The sequence below is a fragment of the Astatotilapia calliptera genome, chromosome 8 (assembly GCF_900246225.1).
Source record: "Astatotilapia calliptera chromosome 8, fAstCal1.2, whole genome shotgun sequence".
Lineage (NCBI taxonomy): Eukaryota > Metazoa > Chordata > Actinopteri > Cichliformes > Cichlidae > Astatotilapia > Astatotilapia calliptera.
This window is the reverse complement of record NC_039309.1, coordinates 15,144,147-15,167,454: the sequence shown is the minus strand read 5'-3', so window position 1 is coordinate 15,167,454 and position 23,308 is coordinate 15,144,147. Positions and strand designations below refer to the sequence as shown.

General features: G+C 40.6%; 1 protein-coding gene across 3 annotated transcripts in view; it reads right to left on the bottom strand.

Annotated features, from left to right (window-relative positions):
• Positions 1–23,308, bottom strand: part of mpp2b (MAGUK p55 scaffold protein 2b) — a 46,208-nt gene that overhangs the window by 16,629 nt on the left and 6,271 nt on the right. The window contains exons 3-4 of one of the 3 annotated variants that reach the window (XM_026178911.1): positions 15,587–15,666; positions 1,617–1,717 (exon numbers count right to left, since the gene is read on the bottom strand). In XM_026178911.1, the coding sequence (XP_026034696.1) occupies positions 1,617–1,717; positions 15,587–15,617 (132 nt within the window). In that variant the 5' untranslated portion in view covers positions 15,618–15,666. Of the gene's footprint in view, positions 1–1,616; positions 1,718–11,949; positions 13,076–15,586; positions 15,667–23,308 lie in introns of those variants that run through there. The other 2 variants (XM_026178910.1, XM_026178912.1) reach the window with 2 other exon arrangements.

Below are 23,308 nucleotides of genomic sequence, written 5' to 3'. Positions count from 1 at the left end.
TAAAGGCAGGCTAATGACTATACAGAAATAAACTTCTAACACAGAAGTTTTAACATTTTATTCTGTGTTACTGAACTCAAAATTATAAATATGCATCCTTACAATATTGGTGATTTTTCTCTAAAACAAACTTGCATCTAACTTAAAATACGTCCCCAATGTTACCACATCACACAGACATACACACTGTGACACGAATGACCCACACGTACACACTGTTAGTTACTCGTTGTGTTATATATGCAACTTTTCAAGATTGCTCTGTACAATTTTTCACCCAACTTGTTACTGGCACAGCGGTCCCAGGTTGCAACTGAATTAGCACGACTGATCACCAAAATATGTCCCAGCTGCTCTGTCAGTCTTCTGGCACTTCCCACTGAAGCCACTGTTCCACCACTTCCCGACTGAGGCCGGGGAGCCATCCGGCCGAGCCGACTAACCCCCACCCCCAAGTGGTACCCCAAATACTGTACCTACATACATCCAACTGCGCACTTCGGGTTGGCAATGAGCCCCTGCCTCAGACACTCCAGGACCCCAGCCATCCACTGCACATGCTCCACCCAGGTGTAACTATGGATGATGGATCATTCAGGTAGGCCGCAGCATATGCAGCGTGTGGATGCAGCACCCGGCCCATAAGTCACTGGAAAGTGTCTGGGACTCGAAAAAAAAGAAAATTGGAAGTGTGGCAAAATGGTACAAACTTTACGGATTGGAACATGCTGTCTTTTCCTTGGACTCTGGAGACAAGGGAATCTGCCAGTAGGCCTTGGTTAAATCCAGTGTCTGAAAAAGGGAGCAGTGCCTAACCAGTCCAGGAGCTCGTCGACCCAGGGCATGGAATAAGTGTCAAACCGTGACACTTGATTCCTCTGTGGTAGTCAACACAGAACCCTATAGACTATGGGGCTACACCATCCTCATCCTCATGAATGAACTTACGAATCATGAATTTTAAAGTCTTATTCAGCCAATCCACCAGCCCGTCAGTCTGAAGGTGGTAGACGCCAGTCCGAACTGATTTAATGCCCAGTAATTCATACAGTTCTTTTACTTTCGAGACATGAACGATGTGCCATGGTCAGTCAGTATCTTTTCGGGATGCTGACTCGAGAGATGACCTGAAACAGCACCTGTGCCACACTGTTTGCATAAATGGTCTGCAGCAGCACTGCTTTGGGATATCACGTTGCATAATCCACCAGAACTAATACAAAGTGATATCCACCAGTGAAATGCCCCGATGAGGTCCATGCCAATGCGGTCATATGGGACCTCCATTAATGGTAATGGGCACAATGGTAATGGTAGTGGAAAACCACTTCCCAGCAGCTTTTAGGCACCAACTGGATGTGTTCATCTTCCGTGCAAGTGTCACGGCTCACTCGATAAAGCCTATCTGTGATCAACACAAAATGCAGGTAGGTCAGTGCTGCGTCAGGGAGCGCCACTTGGCCATTAATTCTTATCACCTGTTCTGAGCTAAGAGTTTCATCACAAATCCACTGCCTCACAACTCCTCTGCAGCAGAGCCGCAGAACACATCCACGCCACACACACACACATTTCACACACTTATTTATGTATTTATTTATTGAAGTCATTCTCACCACTGGGCTCTCCATGATGCCTTTGAGGAAGATGAGGTCCAGGTCATTGGCAGTTGTGGAACTTGTGCTGTCACTCAGTGTGTCCAGGGCCTGATGCATGGCTATACAAACATCAAAAAAAGGAAAAAGAGAGAAAACACACAAAAAAAAGAAAACAGAGTTTATCTCACTCTACTACTGTGCTACCTTCCACTGCTACCCATGGGAAACAGACTGAACAGCTCACCTCAAAGACAAAGGGAGCACATATACAGTAGCTCATACTTCATTCGCGAGTGAAAGAAGTCTGGAGGGAAAGTGAGCAGAAGGGAGGAGGGGAGGAGGGAAAGGAGGAGCAGCCTCACATCCTTTCCCAAGCAATTTCACCTCTGTCAGTCACTCTGCTCTTAAGTCTGTCACAAGTGGCAGTATCTTTCTCCCACAACTCCCGACTTCCTCCTTCCCTCTCTCCTACACATAAGTTCGCACACGCACACACACATTCACACACTAACTCGCTCCAGCTATACAACAACACAGCTGCTGAAGTTGCTCAGCGAATAAACATTTTTTTCCATCAGAACACTGTTTTACAACTTGGATAAGAATAGATTTTAATAAGCCATAACTCAGCGGTCTCGTTTTGAAATGAACTTTCTGGCTCGTGGAGAAGCTTCAGTGAGAAACATGAATGCATGAATGCTCCTCTCTCTCTGTGATGTAAACTCAGACTGCTAAACCCTAACCAATCAATCAGCAACCGCAATGAGACATCAACAATTCGATGGCGGTCAGAGAAGGTTCAGTCTATCCTTAAAGCATTGCTTTCGACTTACACTCTGACTCCTACTGGGAAGCATTAATCACAGCAGACATGGCTGCCAGAAGAGTGGGTATTTTCGCTAACAGGGAACAGAAATGGTCTAAGTTGGTAAACAGACACTAAGGCCTTTGTGTCAACCCAACACCGGTTCTTAATGTTCGAGATACTGGCAGAGCAGTGTCCCTGCACATATCCAGCATGGCTGACTTCAAAGCTCTCACCACCTCAAAGGCTCATATTAAGATGTGACTGATCAAATAACAGGGCGGCTATTTCCTTTTGTGTTAAAAGTCTGTGTCCCAGTTTCCTGGAAAAGGTAGAAGACTGAGCGTGTTCTTACTCTGTTGAATTAAAAAACCAGAGCCCAACTAATACAGCATTTTTAAGACTGGTTATTTAAAAATTCAACTTATCAGTCACTATGTTTTTCTTCCAGACACATTTAACAGATCCCTAACATTTGTTATGTATGTGCTTACTAGGAGAATAGGACAATGCAACTTAAAAGAAATCTTGTTTTATTGTCACAATAAGTTGCGGATGATCTGCTAGCACCAGCTGGCAGTTGTGTTTATGGCATTTCAAATGCCTGTCATTAACAGGGAAGTTGCAGAGTGCCCTCTAGTGGACAAACAATGCCACATCAACAGTAATTACACGATTGAAGGGTGTTTCTTCACGTTTTTAATTTTTGTTTACTGGCTGTTATGAACGCAGATACTGATATATCTCCCATAGTTAACATCAGCTGATATAATAGCTCCACCAATCGAATGATCAGGCTAAAAATAAACAAACAAGTAAAATAATGAGAGAGCTAATACAGCTATCTAAAACGAGAGCTCATAAATTCTAAAGTAAATCGAATTTTGTTGTTAACAACAGCAGCAACAATGCAATTAATTGGCATAAAACGCATCGATTTATTCTTGTATAACTAACAGCCATACTTTTGTTAAATATATAATTTTACAATATATGCCACACCATATAACAGAACTCTGCAGACATTAACACCACATTAAATCTGTCCTAAAATAAAATTGATTTTTGATTTGATTTTCCACCTTCTGAGCTGTGAGAGCAAAAAGAGCTACAACACAAACACGTGTAATAAAAAATAAACCAACATAAAACAGTAAATACATTTATCAGTGAGCCAGGAAATATCACATAATAGAAAACTTCACATTTTTGTTGCCCCCCTGAAAGCCTGATAACAATGCATGCAGCTGCTCCATTGACATTACACAATAACAAGAGTCTTAAATAATTTTATTAACTTACTTAATGCTATTTAATTTTATTTTTAATGCTTGGTTCTGGCTTCACTGCACACTTTTTATTGATCATTAACCATAAAAATTTAGGTGTCCTAGTTTCATTTTAGTGAAGTGAAGCTCAGCATGTTCGCTAATTCATTCAACTTAGTTCCATATTTTTCCAAATAAAACTGGCAAATGGCTTAACAGTGACAGATTTGAGATATTTAGAGAGTAGCCACAAACCTATTTTTGGTCTACTTCTGTTAAGTATTATTAAATGCACACTTGAAATACTAACAAACACATTGAGAGCAAGCTGTTCTTGTCTCTGCCTATAGCGAGAAATAAAAGGTAGAAAGGAAGAAAAGAAGACAACGGAAGACCACCTCAAAGATTACACAGTCCATCCGTCCTCTTGCCCAACAATTTCACAAGTAAATTAAATTAATAATTTCACAAGTCTTCCGCAGTGGAGTCTTTTTTCTCTTCCCTTTTTCCCTCTAACACCAGCTCTGCTCCAGCAGGAGAGTTGCCAAGTTTGCGTCTGGCAGAGAATATCACACCAGCAGGCCTGGTTTACAGGTCCTGCATAATTCTCTTTAATCATTGCAACTGTACGCAATTGTTGCTGTCACATCGGCCCTTTCCCCAATCTTAGTTCATCTCTGCTGCGCCCAGACACGTGTGAGGATTTTTATTTCTTTTAGTCACATGTTTCACTTCCATCTTTTTTATCATCTTTTCTAGCTCTCATCCAACTTGTCACTGGCTGTTTTAATACACTTACACATCAGCCACTCTAACCATCCTGATAAAACAGACAGCTGCTTTACCAAAGCGTGTCAAAGATTTTACACAAAGTCACAAAAATATCACAAACTGGAAATGGTTTTGACTCACATTTAGGCACAAAGGAACCATCAGAAAGTGTGAAAAGGGCCAACGTTTAATAATCACACTGCGGAGTATTACTGGAATACATCTATTATTCAGAGAAATTATTAAAAATCCAACTTGTCCTCTTTGGGTATCGTTGCCTTTCTTCTATGTCCAAGTTTATGCACATAATTCATGATGTATAACAAGCACTATAATGTAATAAGCACTGCTTCCCCTATTTTTCGTGGTGTGCATCAAAGCAAATATCACAGAGACGTGTCCACAGAGATAAATTTCACCCACCCAGAAGAATCAGCCACCCACGTGGTGAAATCCATATTTTTTTAAATCACAGTGGCTTTTATGTTGTTTTTTCCTCTTTTCATTTTGTGTTCCTTTGTGTTTTATGTGATTTTCTTCACAGGTCTTCAAAAATCTCTCAGTGCTCCTCTTATATACAGAACACATGTTCAAAGTACGGCAATTTTTCTTGAATGAACTGCAAAATCTGCTTCTAGTTACAAATGGTTGACCCTAGTTTTTTTCTTTCCCCCCTTCCTACAAGTGACATTAACAGTGTTCGCATAATAAATTATAGTGCTATAACAATGTAGTGTAGTAGTGTTGTCACTGTAGTCACTGGGTAACAGCTTGATTGGTCTTTCCTCTGGTGCACGACCCAACAGGTCTACTGAAGCAATACGAGATCCAGCAGATCTATCACAATAAAGTCCTTGTTAATAAATGTTCACTGTAATGCTAAATGACCACAGGGCCTGGTAGGAGTTTGTTTTGTGTTAACAGTGTAGTGCTGTACTATTAACAGGGAAATGGGAGCACATCAATATGAGAAGTTGTACATATTAGGCTCAAACAGAAGGAATTATAAATTAAAGTCTTTAATAAAAGCCCCCTTCAAATAAAGGCCTTGATACTTTCTGCAGGTGAGGTAAATAAAAGCTCCAGCTACTTCTGTGGAAGAAACAAAAAAACCCACATAAATTAGACACTCAATCCGTCAACGAGTCCAAATTGCATTCACAACAGGCCTGACAGTCGTTTAGTCTGTACTCAGCTTAAGATAAAGTATTCATTGGCTTCTTTTTATACTGCAAGCTTCTCTTTCAAACAACTTCCTGTTTAGCATTCAGGTGGAATGTTTCATCTTGTACACCACCACTGTCACAGCAGTCCTGCCTTGCAAAAACCTGCCATAGAGCTGCAGCGTATTACTGAATGCATCTCTCTTCTGCTCACGACTCATTTCAGATTGAAGTTGCGTGTCGACATTTGTGTATTAATATGCTACGTGCCTTTTTTTTTTTTGTCCGTTCTGGGGGCCTTTACAGGTGAGAACTCAGGCGAAAGTTATTTTTCGCTTCGCTGAATCCAAATTGCCTCTACCACACACTGTAACTTGATACCATTACGGAGCTTTCATTTAGCAGGTGAGGGCTTAAAAGCACAAAGGGGGACTCAGGTGTGCCAACAGACTTAACCAGCTACAAGCACATTATGCCCTCTACTCAATCTACTCTTCCAGGGAAAAAAAGCTTCACGCTTGAGCAGATTTTCTCTTTGGAGCATTTCACTATTTTACATTTGCTGGATTTATGGATAAACTCCTGAAGAAGCAGAATATTATGAGAAAACCTGAACATTTTAAGGAAGTTAAAATGGAGTGATGGCTGATTTTTAATATAGGTTTAGATGAAAACCCAATCTACAGTAGTTAGCAGCCAAAAAATTGAAAATTATAACATGCTGTGGTGGCTCCCTGCAACCGCCTCTCAACAAAGATTGCCAAGATACCGCTTGCCTGCCTCTGCTACAGCAGGGGACGTGTAATTAAAGGAAACTAAATTAAAGGTGCTTTTGTCTGTTAAAGCCTCATCCGAGCGCCTGCTCACCTCCAAGGAGAGTTACAATTAAACCCAATGTCACGGACGCAGCCAAACAATCTGGGCTGTTATTGTTTGCGTTTGGAGCACAGCAGGGTGCAAAGACCTCTCAGTGAAGGTTATTCTGTTGCTATGGAGCAGCAGGGAGAGGGTACACAGAGGGACTGTGGGAGGGTGGAAAAAAAAAAAAGGAAGGAAAATTTGTGGGAGATGCAGATGTGTTGTTGTTTCACTATGTGGAATCCTCACGGGGTATTACAGTACTCACAGAGGAGTACAGTGTGCAGCTGACTCTTTACTCCCAGTTGTTTCTAGCTGTAAAAACAGTCTGGTCTGCTTAATACGCCTGAGATACACAATGTGTTTTAGAATGCAGAGCCAGATGAATAAAAGTCAGTTAAAGGAGCTCTTTTGGCAACAGGTAATGAGCAAGCAAGTAGGTTATTTTTTTCTAGCAAATAGTAGATGTGATATTTAAGGCATCATCAGCAACTAATAATAATAATAATGGATTGCATCTATATAGCACTTTTCTGGAGACTCAAAACGCTTCCACATTCACACACTGGTGTGAGGCAAACCACAGTTGTAGCCACAGCTGCCCTGGGCTGCCATATCGCGCCATCAGCCCTTCAGGCCAACACCAGTAGGCGGTAGGGTGAAGTGTCTTGCTCAAGGACACAACGACGAGGACAGACAAAGCTGGGGTTCAAACCAGCAACCTTACAAGATACATAAGGATAAGGTTACAAGATGAGCTTCCCAACCCCCTGAACCACGGTCGCCCTAACCCTAGTCCTGTGTCTTTTTATAAGACTGATCACCTCTTAGACCCCTGACAGCCAAGAAAAGAAAACAAGCAACAATATTTTTAATAGAATAGAGTTAAGGGTAATGACTAAGACCTCACAGGGTTAATTCTACTTCAAAATATGGGCTTTTTTAATTTCAAATGTGGATTGAAATTCAGTATAGCTTTTAAAAGGACACTTAAAGTCCGTATTGGCAAATGCCTGGCAGTGACAAATCAGGGCACTTGCACTGGATGAGGTAAATGTTTAGGTTCTCAGTTTGCACAGCCAGTAACAACACCGGCTTTGTCCCGTGAAACACAGACAGATTCCTGAAGAAGCTCATTGATATTCTCATTGTCTCCTGGAAGAGCTGCTAGAAGTCGCTGCAAGTTGCTGGAAGTCACCTCTATAAAAAAGAAAATACTATTTGGCCTTGAAAGACATTATTAAATACTTTTATGTTGCTTTTAGATTTGATTCAGTTTCCAGCTCTCCAGCTAAATATAATTAACTATCAATCCCTCAGGTAGCAAAAGATAAATGTTTAAGACACTGGTGGAGAATGATATTGGATTGGAATATATTCCATGCGGTGTGTACGTGCTAGAACTGATGAATCGTTAAGGCCGAAGCATTCTATGAATTTATCCCAGTGCAATGGGATTCATGAATATTTCCAACATGACACAGTGTTGCAGCTTGAAGCCCTCTGAGTGCAATCAGTCTGATGAGATTCCTTCAGGAACAACAACACAGAGCGTACAAACTACAACTAAAGCAAACAGAATGAGCACACAGTTGGGGCACGCGCACTCAACTCTGAATTATTAAGTCAACATCCTCCTCGTGGAGTCTCACTGAAAAAGAAAACGGGTTCGTAATGAGGAGGTGTAATAATGTCGTCTGGAGCACGTGTGTGCACAACAATTGTGTAATTTACTTGCATGGTCAATCAGCATGGGTGCGTTTGTTTGTGCGCTACTTGTAGAGACTTGCCTGTAAATAATTAGATCTCCTCGTTAAAAACATAATAATAACTCCACTACATTAATGTGGCTGCACACATAATACACAGTTCTAAGTTTTGGACTTAAACATCACAATGTGAAATGAAGGTAGTGGGAAAATAATCAGCACCCACAGGTGTTGTCACTTCCTGCTGATAAGGCCTCTGCTCAGGATGAGATTAAGTGAAGCAGCTGAATTACATGAAGCATTAAATGTTTTATATAAATAATGCTGCAGGGACCGTGTGCCTGTGTGTGGGTTTTTGTGTGTTTTAACAAGTGTCAGAAATTCCAACTTGTGATTCTGACTCTGGTTTTTGCATGACAGAGTGGTTTAAAACAGGATGCAAACGCAGCACGCGTATGGTTAATATCTACTTTCCCCAGATTAAAAGAGCAGTGAGTCAGATCCAGTGCGTGCATGCCCACAAAACCTGGTCATGGAGTAGAGATTAAGTGATGCACAACAACAAAAAGGAGTGCCCTACAGAAACATAACTGTATAAAAATATAAGTGGATTGTTTCATCAATCTCAAATAAGTAGTTTTTTGTAAACTTCCCCATTCTGGTCACTTTTGGCAAAAACCTTTAACATCAGCTATCCCATCTCTACATCAGCTTCCTGTTTTTTCAGTGCCACTGTCTCCAAACCATACATCATAGCAGGTCTCACTACCAATTCGTAAACCTTACACACTGTCTGTTGCTTTGGATGGTTGCCCTCAACTATTTAAACTCATCCACCTTTATTACCTCTACTCCTTGCATCTTCAGCTTGCCATCAGCCTCATTCTCATTAACACACATGTATTCTGTCTTGCTTCAACTGACTTCTACTCCTCTTTTCTCCCATACGCCCTTCTACCTGTTTTCTACTTCCACTACAGATCACAGTGTTGTCTGCAACCATCACTGGGACTCCTGCCTAACCTCATTGCTAAAAAATCTTAACTGTAATAGCTCCAATGAAAAAAAGCAGAAATGTCAGGGGTTATTTTACAGAGATATTTCACTAAATGATGTTCATTTTTTCAAGGCAATTGCTTTGTTATGCATTGTTATCAGCTTGATAATGGCTGTATATTATCCTTGCTTGACTTTAAAAAAATTGTAAGTGATCTAACAGCTATAACAGTGTAGGTAAAAGTCCTATAAAAGGCAATCCTTCCAGTGGAAGTAATCATGACCTTCTCTCTCTAGGTCCCAGATAGCCAATCAGCAGGATGAGGGACTTTTAAGCAGCCTCCCTATCACCATGGTGATGCTTGCTACAAGCTGGCATGCTATGGATGCAGGTCAGATCGCCTTATTAGCTGTATGAAGGTCACCAGTGGAGACAACACTTGTGATATTTGTTGACATTTTGCAATTGGACAGCAGCCCCTCCTCCACCCCCCATGACCACAGAAACTGTCAACAAAAAGATGATTTTGTGTTACGTCCCCCCCCCCCCCCCGTCCGGTTCTTTTGCAATCAGAATTATTGTCTATATTTTATTTTATTTTCACTTGCTACACACGGGACAGACATGACTGGGGGAAAGAAAAGGGAGAAAGAAAGAGAGGTAGGGAGAGAAAAACAGCGGGGAAGAGGAACGGTGATAAAGGGCAAAAAACAAAAGCAAACGAAACAAACAGACAGAAAATACATACATCAATCACCTGGATCACCTGTTGAGAAAGAAAAAAGAGAAAACAAGCAAAAAAAAAAAAAAAGAGCAATATAATAAACAACATCATCGTGACGACCTATGTGAATATAACAGTAAATACTAAATATTGAATATTATTGTGCAGCACGTAAGATCGACAGCGCACAGTGTGCTTTGAGGTAGCAGCCAAAAAGGGCGTCGTTTGTGTCTGTGAGCACCCGTGTGTACACCTGTGAGCGTGAGCGCGCTTGTATTCAAAAGGTTCCTTCGTGTAATGATCTGCTAGAGGGTGTGGGGAGCCATAGCCCCGTCCTCCAGGGCATGAAGCAGCAAATGGAGGAGATCCAGGCTCCAGACATCCAGAGACACTCAGAGCACAAGAGACCAACAGAGGGGCAACCGTGCCACTCTCCCGGAAAGAGCTGAGGAGAGTCCCAGATGAGGGGTCACTCAGCAGCCGCGGAGCAGAAGCCAGAGGGGGTTGCAGTGACGTGCCCGTGAGCTCTGCCGGCAGCCAGCTGTGCCAGAGTGACCGAGCCCCAGGGCCGAGGGCACCCCACTCAAAAGAGATGATTTTGTCTTACGTTCTCACTGTAACTAACCCTAATAACTTTATGAATGTATCTCGCTGTACGCAGGCAAGCAGTTTGAGTCAAACCGTACATCTGTTTTCTTTGGCAACAGTTAATGAAAGAGCAAACCGAGATCATCTGAGTGTGATACGGATGAAATAATTGCCAGTGTCACCACATTATCGAATACTCTCCGCCACAACCGTATTAAATTGTCCCTTTCTGTTGAAACCCGGCGATTATCTTTGACAGTGTAATCTTACCAACACACTGTACTCAATAATCCATCATCTGTGTTTGAACACTGCTTCATTAGACCGGTAGGCACGCAGAATATTCCTCCAATAGTGTGAGAGTTTGTGTACTGTTCTGCAGATGTGTGGAGTGTGTGTGTGTGTGTGTGTGTGTGGAGAAAGGGTGGACGTGAAAGAGCCGGAGAGTTATCTGAAGGTTGTGAGTGTGACACTTCCAAGCGTGCTGTCTCTGATCAGAACACCGCTGCATATGAATGACCCCCCCCCCACACCCACTTACTCACCATGAATGTACAATGCACTGGAGGTCTCTCTCTTTATCCTCCTTCTCTGTGTCTCATTCACTGTGCACTGATAGACAGGATGCAAATGCATTGACTGAAAATATGATTCATTACGGCTGTCACCGCTGTCGTGTCAAGCTACACACTGAAAAGCCGAGGATATCTTGCAAGACAGTATACTGTGTGACACAAATTAGACTTGGCAATGATGTAATGACGCTGCTAATTTAACATGACAGCATCAAATACTTGTTTCAGTTCTTATCCCCCTCACCTGATATCCACTGTTTAGCCAAGACAGGCAGCCCATGCATGGACCACAGGGACCCACGTGAATAGATACGAACACACACTCGCAACATATTATTATGTGGTATACAACTTTATCCAGTATTAATGAATTCCATGTATTATAAATGGGTTGTGTGGTACTTGTCACTCAATGCTGTGCTAGCAAACATTGTCTGGCCACTATCATCCAGTACAACAAATTAGCTTTTACACTGAGTTTTTTTTTTTTTCTTTTTTTATTGTGGCATCTAAACTGGTCTCTCTCAGTTTAAAGCTCCTCCTTTCACAATCTCTGTAAATTAAAAGAGAAAAGAAAAAAACGGACTCTGTGTTGAAATGATGTGTTCTAGTGAATAAATGTCTTTGCATTCTGCTGCCTGGGATTCGTCTAAATCGCATGCTGCCCTGGGTCCCATTCTGTCTCTGCTCATCGTCATCACAATCTGGAGACATGAAGCAGCACATCAGGAGCAGGTACAGTATGAATTCAAACACCAACTGGTCCTCAACCACCAACATTATAACACTGAATTGGTTGCTGATTACAGCCTAACTAGTAGCAGCACACACACCTGAACTGCTGTAAACAATCCCTATATTGCTTCGCGGCAGGCAAGTTCCTGTGTTCTTACCTTCTCCCTCCAGCTTGATATCCAGGCCCTCTAGGGAGTTGGCTGAGTCCCCCTCCTCCAGGGAGAGCCTTCCAAACAGGCTGCCAGCCATAGTGAAGAACACCTCACTACAGGACACACACACTCTCTCAGTAACACACCCAATACTGTATCAGAGGCAGTCTGAGAGATCTTCCTCTCCCTCTCTCTCCTTATCGCTCCCTGATTCCCTCCTCTTTCCGCCAAAATGACTCCTCGCTAACGGCACCTCGCCGCTCTTCCCCTCCCTCCCTCTCCACCTGCTCTTGACGTGAATGTGTATAAGCTATGCCTGGCCGAGCGTCTTCTCCTCAGCATGAATGAACGGAGACGAGGGAGGGCTGGGTGCATGTGGAAAGAAAGAAGGTGGGGGGACGCGAGAGGAGAAAGAGAGGAGGGAAGTGTGATGCTTTCCTTAAGAGGAGGGTAAAGAGGAGCCAGGAAATTTGCTTGTCTAGGTTTCCCCATGGGGGTCAAGTGGGGGGAGAGAGTAGCAGAGGGTTGGCTTGTAAGAAGGAGGTGTGGTCAAAGAGGTGGCGCTTAGGGAGCGCACTTGTGTATTTTGTTACTGCTTGCCATTACTATTATCAGAGGAACAATCACAGACTTGACTTTTTAAAATATAATACAAATGAAATGATCTAATTAGGAAATTTATATCTGAGCTACTTCGCTGACATAAATTTAAAAAAAAAAACAAAGTTTCAAATAAAACCTGACCCTTCTCTCACCCTTCTCCACGTCTGAACAAAATATATCCCTGCTGGAAATGCTGCTTTTTAAATGTAAAAAAAGACATAAATTGGTTTAGAGAAACAATCGACTGCGTGTTACTAAAAATGCCACTCATCCCAGTCTCAGCCCTCGGCTAGTGCACAAATCAAGACTGACTGACAGCCTATTACACAAAAGACTCAACACACATTCTTGGTATAAATGCTTCTCTTTCTTTCTCTCTTCCTCTCCTTTTCTGGCAGCTGACTGCTGGAATTTACTATCATATATAACAAATAACTTTGAGGCTGTGGATTTGAGATTTGGCCCCACGTTAAAAAACACTGGAGTGACTTTCCCAGACATGTGGGGCTGGATGTAAAAATGATGTGTACGCACAAAAAAACACCTTTTCCCACACATATATCAGTATGTGCATGTGTGTGCATGTGTAAATGTGCAGGCATACCCACATTACTCCAAACAACACAACAATTTTTTTAAATTTACAAATACAATTTACCCATTAAAAACCTCACCGCAACTAATTTTGAGTACTAACTTTATTTTTAACATTTTTTTAAATTATTGATCATTTCTCATGAGCGGTGGCTGTGTATAACAGTCTGCTTCCCTTGTGTGAACTTCTATACACTTTTCCCCTCCTTTTTGTAGCCCAGCTGTTTCTTTTTCTTTTTTTTTAACTCTGTCACATTCTTTTTGTCTTTTTTCCTTCAGAAGTTTTTCTTCTATTTGTGATTCACATCACAAAATACACATTTTCTTTTACTCCACCACTCTGGTGAAGTGTCTTAAATACAGTTTTATTTACAAATATAAATATACCTTTTTTAGTTATATGCATGTATTTTTCTCCTTTTCACGAGTTTCTGTCTTCAGCGATGAGTGAAAAGGAAATACATGGAGACATGGCTATGTGGCAGTTTACTGTTTAATGCAAAAACATTTTCTCGTTTAAACAAGAAAACATACTTTGACTGATGTCAGAATATTACAGATTTACTTTCATATAAATGGAACAATTTTAAACACGTGATGCCAAATTTGCCTTGCAGTCCAGCACTTCTCTGTGGAAGCATTTGCACAGGATACAATGCCTACTTTTGTTATGTTAATCACAAACAGTCACAAATTACTATTCTGGATTCAGCTTGATAACTATAGACAGCTTCAGAGCTGGATAGAAAAGCAACAGTAACTCAAATAACCACTTGTTACAACCAAGGTACGCAGAAGAGCATCTCTGAACCTTAAAGCAGATGGGCTACAGAAGACCACTCCAGGTACTACTATTCTCAGATAAGACAAAAGGAAGCTACAATTCACAAGGGCAACATCTGGATGATAAGGTTCAAATTTGACGTAAACAACATAAAAGCATGAATCCATCCTGCTTTGTATCAGTGATTCTGCCTGGTCCAGCTGGTGTAATAGTGTGGAGGACATTTTCCAGCACATTCTGAGCCACTTAGTACCAGTTGAGCATTGGTTTTAGGCCACACCCTACCTGACTATTGTTGCTGACCATTTCCACTTCCAGTGGGATCATGCATTACTTTACTCTGCTCAAATCAAGCACTTTTGGGATGTGGTTTGATGGTAGGTGACAAATCTGCAGTGATGCTGTGTGATGCTATCATAACCCAAAGTCTCTGAGAAATGTGTTCAACACTGCGTTGACTCTATGCCATGAAGATTTAAGGCGGTTCTGGAGGCAAAAGGGGGTCTAACCCAGTAAAAGACAGGTGTATCTAATGGATGATGTCACCAAAATCAATAATTAGGGTAAAATTCAAATCTCAAAATTCTGAAAGCGCCATGATATTTCCTTGTCCATGGTAGTGCAGCTGCGGTAGCTCTGCTCTGACAAGCCATGATGATTGCTGCGCAAAAGACAATACGCGAACCATTCTGTGGTCTTTTTCCTACCAAAGGAGGAAACACTCTCAATTCACCAAAGCAAAGATCCAGATCTGTTCAAAAAAACTAAAGCTCAGCAACTGTCACAGTAACAATAGCTAAAGTGTTATCCTTAAGTTCTACTGAAATATGCATTAACATTTCATTTCATGCAGCTGGCACTCGTATTGTAAATCAACTTTACTTCAGGCTAAAATGTTAGCAATGGCTAACATTGTATGCTAATAAAAACATAACATAATTGTAACATTAGTTGCTTAATCTGCAACCATCGTAAGATTTCATCAGTCAACCAAGTATAATGTTAACATTTTAAATAAATGATCTGCCACCCTGTCACGTTTTAATACAACCTTTTAATAAAGGACTTTAAAATGGTCAACCCATGTACTTAAACATTATGTGTTATTAAATTGGATATTGAGAATCATGTGGTTATACAGGTATTGGTTTCTGATATCGTGACATTCCTAGTAACTAATAAAGTGTCCAATGAATGACTGTATTGTATTGTAGCAGCCACCGACTAACTACAGATCTACAGAGTTCAAAAAAGCTGACCAGAAAAAAAGCTAACTGCCAAAGTAAGTAAGACCCTTACACGACACTTGGAGGTTAATCTCTTCCACGTCCTGCTATTTCAGTGACAATCTTTAATAAAAAAAAGTCACTTTATGTGTCAAATGTGTGTTCATCTGAAAACTTGCACAGTTATGTATACACCGATGTATACTACTCAGCTCTCATGCATTTGGCAAATCCTTTAAAGCATGACTGATCTAGAACTGGCGTTTTACCGCTCGGTTAGCCAGCTCATTAAGTCACATTAGTACTCTGGAGATGAGATACAAGTACTGACTGAAAGAATAATCACTAACCAATCTCTTCCTCTCAATATCTCACTCACTCACTCACACACGCACGCACGCACGCGCAATCTTCACAGCGAGACCGAGACACTTACCCGAGTCAGAGCTGGATGTGGCCACGGGCATTTTAGAAACTGGTTCTTCTGAGTATCCTCCACAAGACTTGTTAGGTCAACTGCAATAAAAAAAGAGAGTGCAAAACGAGAAGGTAGATGCATTAAAAAACGAAAACCTTTATCTATCCCACTGCTGGGTTAGAATTAGGAATGAAATAAGCGACGGAGGGTAAAGTTGTGTTGTTAGGTTGAAGCTCAACACTGAGTGATCGGGAGAAGACTTAGTGTACAAATCCCTTTCTGGCACAAGCGCAGTCAATGGACTAAACATTCACACTAACAAGCTCCCACACAGGGTAATTGGTATTTAACTTTATTAAGACCTAAAAACAGAACAGCTAGTTGCCCTGGTAACATCTAAACAATTTTAGCCATTGTATCTGTTGGGAATACCATTAGCAACAGTTGGAAAGACTTTGTAAGTGGGTTCAGCAAGGCCAGTTATCACTAGCTTAGTGAGGATCTCTGCTGACTCTAATTGATCCATTTATCGTCATGAAAACGTAACAAGCGTCGCAGGCAGAAGACTGCAGGATTAACGATCTATTGTTCTGGGATCTAAAATTGGCTCCTCAAGTCATGGAGAATTTGTGAAAATACAAACAGTGAAAAGTAAATAAATGACATGGCGAATGAGGGGGAACATAAACTCAGCAGAACAATGAATGGGAATCGTGTCTATAGAGAAACTGAAAATGTAAGCGGAGGAGAAAAGGCAGGAGGAAACTAAAACGTATGCAAGGGAGTTAAAGAGAGAGGGAACAATGGTGAGGAAGAAGAGAGCGTTGCTGATAGGAGACAGGCAGCACTATTCAAGGATGCTAATTCCTGGTTGTCATGACAATAGCTATCCTTAGTGGAATAAATGCTGTAGTGGTCAAAAGCGAGCAATGTCACCGCAGGGTAAATGTCTGTGTCTGGCAACATAAAAATCCCATGTTAGCCTTATTGTCACGTGGATGGGATGATGCTTATTTTCAAAAAAATGCTACATTATGAATGTTTTCTGTCAGGGTTACAAAAAAATAAAAATAAATTCAAGCAGCAGCTTCCAGGAAGTTTTCAGCTCTCTGATAGGCTTCACCCAAACTAACTCAAATGACCAAACTGGACCTCTGAACTGGGTTTGGGGTTTGGTGCCTTTTGGATCTGTGTACATCACTGACTGCACTAACAGTCAGTCTGAGAAGTCTGCAGTCTCTATTTTATTTGTAATCAGTATCTGAATCTGTGAGATGCATCCATAAGGTCCTTGGAGCAATGCCATCTAAATCTAATCAGTTCTGGTACCAAAGACCCAAGACAGTGTGGCCATAATGCTGATGCTGAGGTAGTAATGTCACAGTGGCTACGTCTACCTTTTTGTGTGTGTGCATAAATAAATACCAGAATAATACCAGATCAGTCTACTAAAATCAGACCCATACTCAAAGAGGAGTTGCGATTCCTGTCAACTATGGATGGACGAACAGACGGATGTTGGATGCCTCGCTCATTTGTCCTTCAGCTGGATGAGCTAAAAACTTTTATCTTTTACCACTACTGAGCAAATGATATTTTTTAACTTCCCCTTAGGTTGAAATTTCCAATAACAAAGATACTCAGAGCAGTTTCTTGTAGCCCATCAGTTGTCAGTGAGCACAAACATAAAGATGTCTTTAAGCCCAGCGGTATCTAATCTTACTCATTTCATTCTCTGCACTGAGATCAAAATATTCCCAAATCATATTTGCTCAGATATCGTCTGCAGTTTTGTGCCTCAGCATTTTATCAACATATCCCAGGGCACAGATTGAAAATTCAGCTTATTAACTATTAATGTGACCCCACTGTGCTTTTTGGCCTACTTCGAAGGCATACGCTGCAATAAAAACTATGATCTACCAAAATATAGGGAGCTTGGGATTACTGTGTTACCACCACACCTACCTCTTCCATCTGAATAAGTGTCAGAGTGATTTGTTTGGATATACTAATGATACCAAACTGCTGAATATCATTATGCTTTTATTAGTTCGACTGGTTCCACTGGGCCGCGTGTTTTGATTCTGTCTGTGGTCTTTGGCCATATATACTTGCCTTATGTAATGAATCTACTTCTCTTTGTCCCCAGACATGCCATATCATATCACATCTGGAATAATAAAACCCAACTGAATGTAACTGGCCTTTAGAGAAAAGCTTTTGCAGTTTTTATTTTTTTGCGGTTAGTAATTGTTCCTGGGTGTATTTTAACTTAATTCTAACGTGTAATGATACCAGAAGTGTCCAAAACTGTATATTTGAAAGTAATTTACATAATAATGAACCACAGATGGAAAATATTCTCATTAGATTGCTTGACTGCACGGACAAAGGTCTTGTCTCATTCCTCTTTGTGGATTGAATATAACTGGAGGGCAGTATTTGATCTGAGGAGCAGTACACAAGGGCTGGATGAAAAAAAGGATCTTCAATGATCGTCACAGAGTACAAAAAATAATTTTTTCGTATGACATCAATTTTATCTGAATATACCAATTCATTTAGCAGTCTGCTCAATTACTTAGCAATTATGTTAAGTTTTGTGTTTTTTCATATTAAACCACAATTTTGTGGTTTAATATGAAAAGAAGACAATAAAAAGCCTTATTCTGAAATACTTTCAAATTAACCACTGAAAGACGTAGCTTGATAATCTATTTCAAATCTGACATTATTCCTCCCTTTTATAGTTTTTATATCGCTATATAACCCTTCTTCAAGTAGTATCACAAATTTAAACCTACAAATCAATCTCATCACAAAGTTATTACATTTTGTATTTAAAGTATTAAGCTATTTTTATTGACTTGGTGAGAAACAAATCTATTCTTTTGCTCACTAAAAGGACTGTTCTCTGGATTTGTGATTCATATGAATATTGTTGATGACAGTATTAAGGAAGAAGCTCCAATGTATCATATCTATTCTGTGATTGGATGATTTCATAGCTGCAGATTTAGCACACAGCTGAATCTCCCTCTAAAAACCTTAGTGCAGCGTTTGATACTGTTGACCATAATATCCTATTAGAGCGATTAGAACATGCTGTAGGTATTACAGGTACTGTGCTGCAGTGGTTTGTATCATATCTGTCTAATAGACTCCAATTTGTACATGTAAATGGAGAGTCCTCTTCACACACTGAGGTTAATTATGGAGTTACACAGGGTTCGGTGCTAGGACCAATTCTGTTTACACTATACATGCTTCCCCTAGGCAGTATCATTAGAAGGCATAGTGAGTATGCTATGTACCTTCCTTGGACCACTGCAGACCAGAAACACCCCACAAGAGCTGCAGTTTTGGAGATGGTCTGACCCAGACGCCTAGCCATCACAATTTGGCGCTTTTCAAACTCGTTAAATTCGTCACTGTTTTCCTGTTTCTAACACATCAACTTCGAGGACAAAATTTTCACTTTCTAACATACCGACCCGCTAAAAGGTTCCATGATGAAAAGTTAATCAGTGTTATTAACTGTTTGTGGTCAGAATGTTATGCTTAATCTGTGTTACCTTGTGTTACCTCTTTATCAGACCCTCTTTTGTCTTGCCATCACAAAAAAGGTTACAAACTTTAAGATCTGCCCTACTTAGACCTGCAAGTAGTGATACTAAAGAATCAAGAGGAAGGTGGATCCCCTCACTCATACCTCTTAAACCCTGAGGAACACAATTGAAAAGAATCATTTTGAAAAGTGAAAAAATATAAAAAATATATTAAGTCAGCACTAAACAAGTATAATGCCTGCCCGATAATTGTCCCAATAATAACTGATATAACTCAAATCCACAAATTCCCTTCACTATAACTGTAAACATTGTTTAACCTTAAATTAAAGGTTAAACAATGGAACCCCGACTTACGAATACCCCATTTAACGAAAAACTCAAGTTACGAAGGCACTTAACGGCAATATTTCTGCCCGAGTTACAACAAAATGCCTGTGTAACAAAATCCGCTGGCTCTGATTGGCTGAGCCCAGAATGCACACAATGCCCACAATGCCTTCCGAATCATGTGACAACCCCTTGGCTTTCGTATTTGCACTTCGCTGTTCCACTTGAACGACGTATTGTTGTTGCAGTTAGCAATTAGCCTATAGTCTATCGTTCACTCAAAAGGCGCGATGGGTGCTTCGACTTACGAAATCTTTGACTCTCGGGAACGAATTAATTTCGTAAGTCGGGGTTCCACTGTTCTAGCTTATTTCTCTTCTGAATAATTCATTCATTTCCACCTCATTAGAAGTTTTGAATTTTTTATTTTTACTTAGTTTTCTGCTGAGTTCTGCTGTCAGTTAGGTTTAAATACACCCCCTTTACAATGTCAAACACAGGTTAGAAATCTCAATATTTTCAGCTACTGGGGTCCCAATATTCACACAACCGAAAGTTAACATCACTGCCAGAAGCTTTACACTGTCCTTTCTAATGGCATTTAACTGAAAAGCCTGTGTCCACCAATTAATTATTAAATTGAAATATGGTTGAGAGTCCCTCTCTGTTATCGACTAAAATGTGACATTTGGGGCTGAGATATTAATTAACCAGCCTGTGTATCCTGTTTCGTTTACTGGGATTTGTAATTGATCATTTTTTCCCCTGAATCTTTTATTTAGATGGTTAAATTTCCCTTTTTTTTCTCACTTGTTTTTTAATTTTTGTAATTTTTTTTATACTTTGCACTTCTGATGGGAACACCTACAGGCCGTGTTTCTAAAAGTGTAACAGTAAAACACATTCTTAGATGCTAAAGAACTCATGGCTTTTGCAAAACTCTGATCCGAGTGGATCAGGTCCTTAATACCACATACCAAGCCCCCCAAGCTTATCCGAGGCATCCCATGTTTGCACTGAGAAATGACGGCACTTGTTAAAAGTATGCAAAGACCACACAGCAGCTAAGAAGTCAAAGCCGACTGCAGCAGACCTTGGCCATGCAAGATACCAACACACCAGGAGGGTTGGAAGGACAGGATGCCGGGAAGAGAACCGAACCCTTTGAGCTTTTTACTCTGCTATTCTGCCTTTTGTAATATTAATAGGGTAAATTAGTCGAGAGTCAATGATGGTGCGGTCATAACCAGCCAAGGCATTTTCTTGGTAATTGGTGCCATTTTCAGAGAGAATAGCCTGTTACATGTAACCAGTAATCAAGCTCTACAATCAAGGATAAAATAGGTATTTCTCAAAAATAACATTAAGGGTGAAGTTGTTCAAAATTAGCATTTTTTCGCTAACTGCCTTTCTACTACAAGCTACAAGAGACCCTGCATGCAGCTTGTGGGTCAGTGTGTCTCCACTGTAATACTGTATCGCAGCATCTAAACTATCTCTGCTCTCTGAGTGGTTTTTCCCGCTGGGTCCGCATTAGTCAGCTCACACACACACGCTCATGCAGATCTCCATCTTGCTCACTGTATTGCAGGAAGAGAGCAGCTGTCATGACATCACATTTGCCGGCCTGCTATCATCTCTACATCAACTGTCAGTTCACCAAAACAAGAGGCCAGCAGCAGGTTTGGTTCTTGTGGTCGACGTACACAAAAAATTATATTCATTTTAATATAGCTTACTCAACATTTCCAGTGGAACAACATTATTCTGGAGATTGCTGCAACACAGAATAAAAAGGGCAAAAGTCAGTTAAAAATATCCCTAGAGTTGAAGGGAATTCTTAATTCTGCATTCAGGGAATTCTTTGTTGCGCAGACTGTAAGCCTACACTTGTGTGAACCCAATGCACTGTGATAAATTTATTATTAACTCCATTTCCTTTAAGGTAGTGCTTGCAGATATATGGCATACAACTGCAAAGAAAGCCTGTGTCCAATTTTCCTGAAATTGCACGCTCCAGGACACTTTGGCCTGGAGCAATGACACAAGCAGCGGCTCAGGTGTTTGTACGCCAAGTGTAAAACGCCTTGAGGTGTTCTCACAGTGAGGCTGCATTAAAGCCTGCACACATGCTCGCACATACAGATACACATGCGAGCACACAAGCACCAGCAACCAAACAAGTCTTAATCCACACATGCAGGCTGGCGTCACGCCTAAAAATAACCCTGTGCTCCCACAGGTTCAGCTCCTCTCATTACTTTACAAGGGAAAACTGTCGTATCCAAGACAACCGTGAGCAGCTCTTTTTCTGTTCCCCGGTGCTTTGCCATGGCAACAAGGGAAAATGCGTAAAATAATAATAAGTTGGAGCTAAAATTGGGTCTATTACAGTGTTTGAGCTACACTTCAACTCAGCTTTGCTCTTTGTCTGTGGAAATGATTTCAGATTAGCTTTATATTTCAAAAGTATTCACACAACAGCCTGGAAATACATTTTGACAGATCTCACCAGCCAAAATTAAGCTTGTAAAGGACACATGACACCAAAACAAACCACAAATAAATCTATGGGACAATTACATAACAGCCATTACTACAAAGAGCCAGCCAAACAAAGAAACATACTGTTTGAGTCAATCATGTTGTCGCACTCACACATGCATGCAGCTGGGCTTCACAACAGTCAGTTGTTTAGTGACAGAAGATATCTATGTTTCTTGTTGCTGTTGTAAAGATGCAGGTTAATGGATTCGAATGAGAAATGCACCGATCAACCGGCCAGGGACTGGATCGGTCAGTTTTCCCAGACAGGCGGGCAGCCAGTCGGCTTCCTATAATTACAATTAAAAGTCTGTTTCATGTCTACACAACACGTGCGCATGCAGCACACGGAAATCACGGCATGCATACTCGCACCCACACGCTAAAATGTCACTAGCATGATAGAGCCTCACCGTGACACAAACTTGACCAAAGTAAACTGTGGGGGGACCTGAAATACAGAAACCTAATGAGACAAGCTTTTGCACAACTGAACATGGTCATTTTAAAGACATGAACAAAGAAGTGGCTAAAGCTAGCCAAGAGCCTCGGTATGAGCAAAGGATCAAAATAATTATGAGTGAAAAAGAGAAAAGTATTGGTGACATGTTATCTAATGAAGTTATAAGCATACTGAAAAATAATGTATGTACCCGACAGCTGTTTTGTTATATAAATCAGTTGGACCTGCTTTTGTTTGATAGGGTAAAATATGTCAGGTAAAGGTGGGCGTACAGCAGCTTATATTTATTTAGTTATTGGTATCTTTTTTCATTAGCAGAGCGCTTTTTTCCAGTTGTTTAAGCAAGAGAAGTTCCTGTAACCTACAGCAGTTTAAGAAGATTGTTAAGTTTAATCATTTCTTTAATTTATTTTATTTTCTTTTGGGGGGGGGGGGGGGGGGGGGTTGCCTATCCGGTCAGTTATAGCTCTTACAAAGAAAAATGAAATTGGTAGAAATTGCTATTGGCAGGTCATGTGTACAAAATAAATAAATAAATAAATAAACATCAGAAGCTGGAATCAGCCAAGAAAACGACAGTTGTTACATCTCTAATTGAAACATTCTAGGAGGGGAGCAATGTAAAAAAAAAAAAAAGTGTTAATTAGACCCAGTGCTACCTCTGCTTGCTTTGTATACAGAAAGACAACGGTAATTAAAAACTGGACATCATTGAAAATTGTCTTTTAAATGCAAAAAGCTAATAACATTGTGCTGGGGATAAAATATTATCAGCCATGTTTCACAAAACACAAATTATACTTGACCTTCTAACAGGAAGAATGACATTTA